The sequence below is a fragment of the Manacus vitellinus genome, unplaced genomic scaffold, assembly GCF_001715985.3.
Source record: "Manacus vitellinus isolate BGI_N305 unplaced genomic scaffold, ASM171598v3 scaffold_1_pilon, whole genome shotgun sequence".
In the NCBI taxonomy this organism is placed as follows: domain Eukaryota; kingdom Metazoa; phylum Chordata; class Aves; order Passeriformes; family Pipridae; genus Manacus; species Manacus vitellinus.
Window position 1 is genome coordinate 20,304,088 of NW_021939396.1, and position 9,400 is coordinate 20,313,487.

At 36.1% G+C, this 9,400-nt stretch overlaps 1 protein-coding gene across 1 annotated transcript; it reads left to right on the forward strand.

Annotated features, from left to right (window-relative positions):
- The first annotated feature begins 476 nt into the window (after positions 1 to 476).
- ANKRD46 (ankyrin repeat domain 46) lies at positions 477 to 8,965 on the forward strand. The gene is made up of 3 exons (XM_008924034.2): positions 477 to 1,090; positions 2,406 to 2,564; positions 7,075 to 8,965. Exons 1-3 carry the CDS (start codon positions 780 to 782, stop codon positions 7,289 to 7,291), a joined length of 687 nt encoding a protein of 228 aa, XP_008922282.1. The 5' UTR covers positions 477 to 779; the 3' UTR covers positions 7,292 to 8,965.
- The last annotated feature ends 435 nt before the right edge of the window (positions 8,966 to 9,400 follow it).

Genomic DNA, 9,400 nt, shown 5'->3' on the forward strand with positions numbered 1-9,400 from the left:
TGCTTTTCCATATTGAGATTCCAGTCAAATCCACAGCAGCTCTGTACTTAATTTTACCATTTTCTTCCTTGTACCCACTTCCAGTTTTCACTTTCAGGTGGGCAGTTTCACCTAGTGCATTCAGGTTTTTGTGGTCTGTATTGCTATTCTTGTTTGTTCAGTAGTTTGTATATCTGTGGCACTGTAAAAATAATGTTCTGCAAAGAGTATGGAAAAATGTATTTCTTGCAGAATGAAGGAATTAGTGTTTACATTAATCTAGCATTTGTGTATTGAAGTTCAAATTCAGATGATACAAATCCCACTGGAGTAGTTTTGCTTATAAGCTGGTAAAAATTGCAGTTAACATCACTGTACACATGAACTGAATTGTTTATAGTTTCCCCATTTGTGACAGGTTCTTCCTTTCTGTCCTGATCTGCAGTGTTTTGCACTTTAATATCAATACCACTACATGTGATTCCTTAGTAGGTGAATGCTAATCACCTGTCTTGCATTTGTGACAGTGATCTTACCAGTTTTCTATAATAACAAAAGCTTTGCTGCTGTTTCCAGAGGTGTGAGTAAGACTAAATGGGGCTTTTTCCCTATTACTAGAAGGGAATGCAGCACACAAAGTTAGTGTGTATGACAGGAAGATTTCAGAGTTGGCTTGTAAGCTAGTTTGCATTCTTGTTTTGGAACCTGAATATTTGCATTGTGTTTATTTGCTTGGTTTCACCATCGTTTCTTCCTGCTTAAACTTGCAGGTGGGTCACCTCCTCTGGAGATTCAGAACAATGTCCTACGTTTTTGTAAATGACTCCTCCCAGACAAATGTGCCACTGCTGCAGGCTTGTATTGATGGAGACTTTAACTATTCCAAACGACTACTAGAGAGTGGTTTCGACCCAAATATTCGTGACAGCCGAGGCCGAACTGGCCTTCACCTTGCTGCAGCCAGAGGAAATGTAGACATCTGTCAGCTCTTGCACAAATTTGGTGCTGACCTACTAGCCACTGATTACCAAGGTAACACAGCTCTTCACCTGTGTGGGCATGTTGATACCATCCAGTTCCTAGTTTCTAATGGACTTAAAATTGATATTTGGTAAGTAATTTTTTACAGCACATATATTTATAATATATTAGTCTTCTGTCACCCTAGCCTTGCATATAAATTTGCTGTTGCTGAAATGCTGTATTTGGTGCAATTCCACTTTTTAAAGATACCACTTAATAAAAACACAAACTAAGAAGACAGGAAAACAATGAGGGCACTTTTGCTGGTCTGTGCAACAGGCAGAGCAAATAACCATCAGCTACTGGTGTGGACTCCTATGTCTAATCTTGCCCCATTGATGGATTGCTGCCTTAGTTTGGCCAGACAGCCAGGTGTGGGTGGTTGGCACCAATGGAAAAAATCACATTGACCACTCTAAAAGAATTTTCTCCACTACAGTTCTATTGTTGTACTGGATAAGACAAAGAAAATACAGTATATGTGTGTCAGTTCATTCCCATACTCCTCTGGTAACAATGCTTCCTTTCAGTGTTTTCGCCCTCCCTCAAAGTCTATGACTCAGTCCTTCTTTCAAATATTGTATATTCTTTCCTTCTGGCTCCCAGCAGCTGTCAGATGCCAGTACTCAGATGTAAGCTCTCAAGCTGCAAAATAACTAGCTGTTTCATTCCTGTACTGAATTACTTTGTTTGTGGAACTTTCTGCATATTCACGTGTGCAGAAACCAGGAGTAATGTGAAAAAACCTTTGAGTTTTTTTAATCTGTCCCTTTTCCACCTGTACCTCATTAATGTTTTCAACTCAGCAAAACTAGTTATTGGTTGACCAGATTATTTATGGGTTGTGGGTTGGGTTTTATTCCCCTTATTTCAAACTACTCTGGTGGAAATTCCTGGTCTAAAGGCAGCTCTGGTCCTATTCAGTATTATTTTAATAGCAGCAGAGGGACCATCTGTATTTTATTTCATTTTTGCCTGATGTCCTAATACCCTAATGGAAAAGGAACTGAGGAGCCAGATTGCACAATTCTTTCTTGAAATTAGGCTTGAACTTGAACATTGCTGTAAATCTCCTGTTTATTTTTTGCTATAACACCCAGAGATTCCAATTAGAGTCCAACGAATTTTGATTTTACTTAGAGGGAGAAAAGAGTTGTACAATTTCAAACCTGAATATACTGATTTTCTTCTATAGCCGATTATGCTGTAACTTGTATAGAGAGGATTCTTGTACTGTCTGATACAACAGAAAATAGTTCTAAATAGTTACTATTCTATTCTACTATACTACTGAAATAGTTCCAATAGTTACTAAATTGTAATATGTTATGCTGAGTTGACTTGTTACAAAAATTCTATATTAAAATTTTCTTTCCTTATGTCTTTTTGTGGGCTTGTTTTAGCAACCATCAAGGTGCAACACCACTTGTTCTTGCCAAACGAAGGGGTGTGAATAAAGATGTGATTAGACTGCTGGAATCCCTGGAGGAGCAAGAGGTGAAAGGATTTAACAGAGGAGCTCATTCAAAGCTGGAAACAATGCAGACTGCTGAAAGTGAAAGGTATTTACCAAACAAAAATAATTACTAGGAGAAATGGCATTTATGGATTTTAGACTTTTATGATTGACTTGATTGTTTATTCCTCAAAACAGATAATATGAAGTTTGGCCTGATATTATCAGACCAAATCAAAATCAAATGTTAAATTTTGGAAAAATCTATTTAAACAGATCAAATGTAAGGAAAAAAAGAACTTCTTCTATTGGGATTTTAATTTTATGGTAGAAATTTTAAAAAATAATTACTCATTTTCCATTACAGAGTCTCAAAAATAAATATTCACAAAGCCAAAGAGAAAATAGCATGAAATGCAAAATGCCAATATCACAGGCTAACCTGACATACTTTTCATAAGAGGGAATGTCTGCAAAGAAGGGGTAGCAGACTTTTCATCTATCTGAATTTGAATAAAGTATTTTATGTAGTGCCATATATGAAATTTTTATCAGCAGTAGTCCTGGAAAAGATGGAGAATAAGAATGTCATGGTGGCTAAAGAGATAGTTAATGGAGAACTGAAGAGCTCAGGAAAATTGCTGGCCATTTCAGGGAAATTATTGCATTAGGGGGAAGTTACTAATGAATTCTTAAAGGTCTGGTTCTAGGACTGTGTTTACTTAGAATTTTCTTAAATAAAAAAGTAGAAGCATTTTAGTGATACCAAGACGTGAGATACAGACAACCCAAATTGGGATGACGCAGACAAAAACTTGGGGTTACAAGGGAGAGGAAATTAGCAGGAACAAATTGTCATTCAGTAGCACAAAATGCACTTTACCAAAAACTGGATGCCATAAAATAAAAGTTGGAAAGTAGAAAACAAAGGTATAGGAGAAAAGGCTTGATGTACTAGTCAGTTCCAGGAGTTGATGCTTCCCTGAAAAATGCAGTGAAGTCCTACAGAGCACAAAATGAGATATTTTCACTACATGAAGAAAACTGTCAGTCCTGTTGTTTAAAGCAACACTGACTGTTTACTCTCATTCGAAAAGTTTAATTTATCCTTTCAAGAAGCATTGAGAGACATGACTTGAAGCACTCAGGGAACTGAGCATCTCCTTATGAAAGAAGGCAACTAGAGCTTGTTTTAGCTTGGCGGAGTGAAAGCTGAGAGGTGTATGTGGTTGCTGACAAGAAATACTGGTTTTGAACAAAATAACTGTTTAAGACAAAAGATGATGATAGCATAAGAGCCAAAGGATACAGATAAACCACATATACTTTTGTGATTGAAAATTGGGAGTGTTTTTTTACAATCAGCTTCCAAGACAGTCTTCTTGTAGATTTGAATGAGGCAAGAAGCCTTGCAGGTTTCAAAGGGTGATAATTCTCTTGCAGAAATCATTGAATTGCCAATAAACATGACAGAACATGGAACTGAGGTTAATAATGCAAGAAATCTTTTCAATACTGTTTTAGTTTTAATTCATATTGAAAACAGGCTATCAATGTTGTTTGGAATACTTGCTCTTACACTGTAGTTATTCAAATTTGGAGGTTTTTTTATGTTGTCAAATAATGATCATGAACTATGACTACTGAAACATTATATCACAAAAGACAGGGAGTGTTGTCATGTAACTGTTGATCAGTTTATGTCAAAATGTACACAGCCTGTACTGTAAATGAAAATGAAGCTGTGCAGATGGAGTTATCTGACTAAAGAGAAACAGTGAAGCCAACAAAATTACAGAAATAATGCCAAACACTCCTAGTGAACAGATTTGAAGCTCTTTCTTACGCATCGGGTGACCACATCTATCAGAGAGACCGTTTTAAGCCCTGAAATAGAAAATTTAATTTTATTCTCAAAATTACATGGTTATAACTTATAAGAATTTGTGCATAATACCTTTCTGAGTTCACTAAATTTTATTGAAAGTTGCTCATCCCACAGAAATGCATTTATGCTGGTTTTGTTTAAACATGTGGACCAACAGCTCAGCCCCATTTCCATTCCAGTTTTTGATTGGATAGTGTCCCTTTAATGAACATAGCTTCCTTTCTGTTATTTGACCTTCATAAATGTTATATTGTTTGCTTTGGCAAGGAAGTCAGCAACTCTCCTTGGGGAGAGACACAGAGACATAAACAGTGCAGTACCCAGCTTGTTTGGGAATGTGTTTAAAATGTCTGAAATACATTATTTTAAAAATAACAAATAGCAGATGCCTACGGCAGCCAGAGCAAGTGAGCTCGTGTGCTGTTTGCTTTGTAAATAAATAATGCCTTTGTAACAGTTGGCTTTTCAGACCTCCACAGTTTCACTCCTCCCTCTTAGTATTATTTTCACATTTTAGAGACGTTTGGACTAATGTCTTCTGTCCTGCCCGTTCCCCAAATGTTTTACATTATGTATGAACCTGTGGAGAAATAATGCTCTTCCTAAAAACAATCTCTGACTTTAGTTTTCTGCTCCTTGTTACATGCAGCAGTTGCTGCTGCTCTGGAAGCAGAGGCCAAAGTTCTGTTCCCGAGTCAGACGTGTTTTCACTGGCTTTGCCCTGCCCCCAGAGGGGAGCAGCGCCGTGCTGTCAGGAGGCAGAGCTTGCTCTGTCTGTCTCGCAGCGCAGACGGTCTGTCCATCTGCACAGCCCAGCAGGACCTGTGGCTGTGCCCACAAGCGCGTCCAAATGTGAGCTTCCATGTCCTGTTGGAAAAAGAAGAGAACATCTGTCTGGGCTGTGTGGCACAAACTCTTCTGGGGGCACATTGCTGCATTACCTGTTCTTACGCAGCTGCAATTCATCATAAGAAAAAATATCTTGAATAGCATAGATTTTAATTGGGTCGTAATATAAAATAGAAAAAATGTTTTCTATGCACCCTTTTCCTTTTAATGAGAAGCATGTGATCTTTTCACTTAAATTGCATGGCACCTTTATTTAACCTCTCTGTAGTTATGTATTAACTAGTTAGTACTTAATGAGTAAGTTGTTCTGTTCTCTTCTACACCAATGGCTGTCTTTTATTAAACCCCTTGCTTTGCTTGGGAAATCATAATAAGCAAGGACGATGACTAAATCCTGCAGCTATGGGCAAGCAAAAATAGCTTTACAGGATTGTAAATATTTAAAAAACAAAAATACAAGCTGTTTAACAGGCAATTTCTGAAGTCTGCACATGATGCTGCAATACTACAGCAAACTGTGGGAGTTTAGGCTAATTGTTCTTCAGTGGCTGTACTTCCTGAGAAAAAATACCATATGAATAGTGTGAAGTTTTCTTGTGGTGTAATCTTAGAAGAGAGATTTTTTTTCTGATGACGATCATTTGTCAATTCATTACTGTCACCAAGAAGAGCAGCATTTCTATAATTAGTTTTGACTTGGAAATTATTTTCCCCTGAATTTTTTTTAATTTTTTATTATTAGTACTAGAAGATGTACTTAGGAATATGGTAACTGAAAGCAGTTAGAACCAAGGAAAAAAAATTTTTTTTCCCTGCTTACGTTCTTCTATTGACATCATTGAGTAATTGATTCCACCATTTCCTTTCCGTGCTTGTCAGAGCCCAATCCTGTAAACACCCATGTATGTAATTTCACTCAAGTGAAAAGTGGTAGGACTGTGCAGATGGTCAAAATTTTAAGTGCAATCAAGCAATGAGAAAGTTTTGCTATTCTTCATGAGGTTTTTCAGACAGCAACAGAGAAAGTTTCCTGTTATAAACTAATTGTGAAACCAGCAAAATTGGCAGAATTATGCAAGAAGCCATACAGTATTGGGGACAACTTACATATTTTCTAAAGGTGATTCATTGTCAAAATGAGTGCCTCGTTCCCATTTTATATTTGTTTCTCATTTAAAAGTGTAAGTTTTAGTCCCTAATTTATAATCTGACAATTTAAGGAGGCCCGATGGATTGCTAGTGCAATGTTAAAACATCAAGGCAGTTGCTGAAAGCCATATGGCAGAAAACACAGCAATGCCAACTTGTTCAGAATGTTTCTGAACTTCTTGTTACCCAAATTTATTGGTTTATGTGATTTTTTTTTTTATGCTAGAGAGGAGGCCTCTAACTAAGACATGCAGGAGAGTAGTAAAGATCACTACAGAATTCTGCATCTAAATTAATAGTGGTTAAAGTTTCCATTTTATTCATCAGAGTTTATTTTTAGTCATAATTTGTTTTGTTAACAAGAGCTGGGCCCCTTGAGGTTTTAGCTTATGCTTCATTATATTTTACTAAGCTATATTTAGTAGGAATTATGAGGACTGACTTTTGAAGGCTTCTAGGAGGCAAGCCTGCAAATTCAGGGCAGTTGTTTATATACAGATATCAGTCTCTTTGCACAGGTTAATAAAACATCCATGCAACTACATTAAGTTTAGAGTTAAGAGTGTTTTCCTGGCCTGCTTTGTCTTGATTTAGCAGAGGCAATGCTATAAATCTGTAGGTGGGTTTAGTTTTTAATTTAGAATGTTTCAGTTGCCCTTAGTAGGATTACTGTCATATTTAAAGGTGCATTCTTTTGCTCTGATGTATTTTTAACTTTAATCCTTCATAGTGCAATGGAAAGCCATTCCCTCCTTAATCCAAACCTGCAGCAAGGTGAAGGAGTTCTTTCCAGTTTCCGCACAACATGGCAAGAGTTTGTGGAAGACCTTGGCTTCTGGAGAGTGCTTCTCCTCATCATTGTCATTGCTCTTCTGTCGCTTGGAATAGCCTACTATGTTAGTGGGGTGCTTCCTTTTGTAGAGAACCAGCCTGAACTGGTGCACTGAAGCAAATGCAAAAAAGTGCACTGTGCTTTCCCCCGTTCTAATCTTATTTTGAGCTTCTTGGAATTATTCTTCTGGTGCAGACAGTGGCAGCTGTATATACTGTTTGCCTTTTGTACTTAATATTAACCCCTTTGAAATAGGGATTAATTAATTTGAAATAAAACACTAAATTCTAAAGCATTCCTAAGCTACCTCTGACTTACTTTGATTTGCAAGCAAGATGTGAAGATAACCCTCTCTGATAAAATATTATGTTTAGAAAAGGCCTTTCATAATGAATGTTAAATTCCTGGGTATCAAAAATATATCCTAGTACAGAACAAAATTTGTTCTATTTTCCCTATAAAGAGAGGTAAATCTATTGTCAGATTTTTTTTGTGTGTGCTTCAGTTGAAGCACATAGAAAGAAGATACTCTTAGGAGAAATTTTTCTTAGAAGAGAAATACTCTTTTAAAAGTCCTCCTCAAGAAATCTCAATAATGTAATAACACATTCTGATATATTGATAATAATAAGCTGCAACTCCATAGTTATTTTAATGCCTCTCCATAGTTTTGTATCTGCTAGTTTATAAAAAGAATGAGAAATAGTTCAAGTTTTACTATGTCTTTAATGTATAGATCACTCCTTTATTTATTAGATCAATGTAGTGCATCTTCCCCAGATGAATTTAATGTTGTTAGTACCTGCCTGAAATAATGCTGTAGAACAAAGATGTTTGTTGTGCTTTGGAAGTAAAGTTATTTCAGCTGTGGGCTCAAAATTTTGCGGTTTTGTTAAAATGTTACTAAGCAAACCTTTCTTTGTAAGGGTGATTAAAAAGTAATTTGGGTGTTCTGCTGTGTTTGTAATAATTCTGTAAGGTCACTGTGAAGTATGTCGTGAAGGATAACTTTTTCTTCCTCCCACAAGGACCAGGCTGAACTGTATCACTTTGTTGTTTTCATGTTTGTGGAGAGAACTTAATTGAATAGAATTCCTTTCTGGAATTGTTTTCCATTTCAGTTGTTTTCAGACAGCACTTACAGGCTTATGAATTATTTTCTGAATATGCAGAATAAAAGTATTTAAAATATTAATATTTAAGAGCACTGTATGAAATGAAATCTTGACCCATTCTGTACTTTGCTGTGAAATCCTTTGTTGTAAATAACCTAGGGATATGAATCTTCCATGACTCCTAAATTGTTGCTGAATAACATCAAACATTTCTTATACAGTTGATAAGTATTGATAGAAGTAACCTACATCTTTCTGTTCTGGTACCATCTGTATTTTTCTTTCTGGTTTATTCGTTTGAGTTAAGAGGGTTGTTGTCTTTGTTTTGATGTGTGACATGGGTTTCACTGAGCTGGGCCCCTTTCTAAATTGCATCTGAATAAATCTTAGTCTGAATTCTTAAGTTAGAGTTTAATGAAATGATACTTTTTTATTTAAAACCAAATGAGAGCATACTCCTCTTCTGAATATTTCAGTTATTGTACCATTGTTCAGCAACAGATAAATATAAAATTGTATACCTGAATTACATTTACTTGTCTAAATAACTACATTTCTGTAAATAATACTCTGTATCTTGAATAATCATGTTGTCTTTCAGTATGTATTATCTGCATAATTTGTAATTGTATTCTCAGTATGGGTGAATGCCACAAATAAATATATGTAGGAAATATGTTTTGGTGTATTATTACATTAGTGCAGCGGTAACAATGCTACCCCATTTTACTGAGTTCATTTGTTATGCATTGATAATGAGCATTTCAGAAGCTGGGAGGTTCCCTCCATGAGAAAAGGCAACCACTCAGTTGCTTTAAATGAGGTTTTAGAGCATGGTTTCTTGAGATTTGCCTGATGTATTTTCAGTATTGTTACAGTATTGGAGTTGCTGTCTGGCTGTCTCTCTTATCTGAGATTTCAGGTATTGAACATGTGATCTAGAGGCCTTTCAAAATTTAAGATTACCTATGAGGAGGTACAGAACATAACCAAGAATACCAAGCTTGAGCCTTAAGTAGCCTTTCCTACTTCACTATTCATAAGCATACATACAGGAGCTGCAAATTGAGAAGTTTGAAAAACTGTGTGTTTCAAATTAAGATATGTCC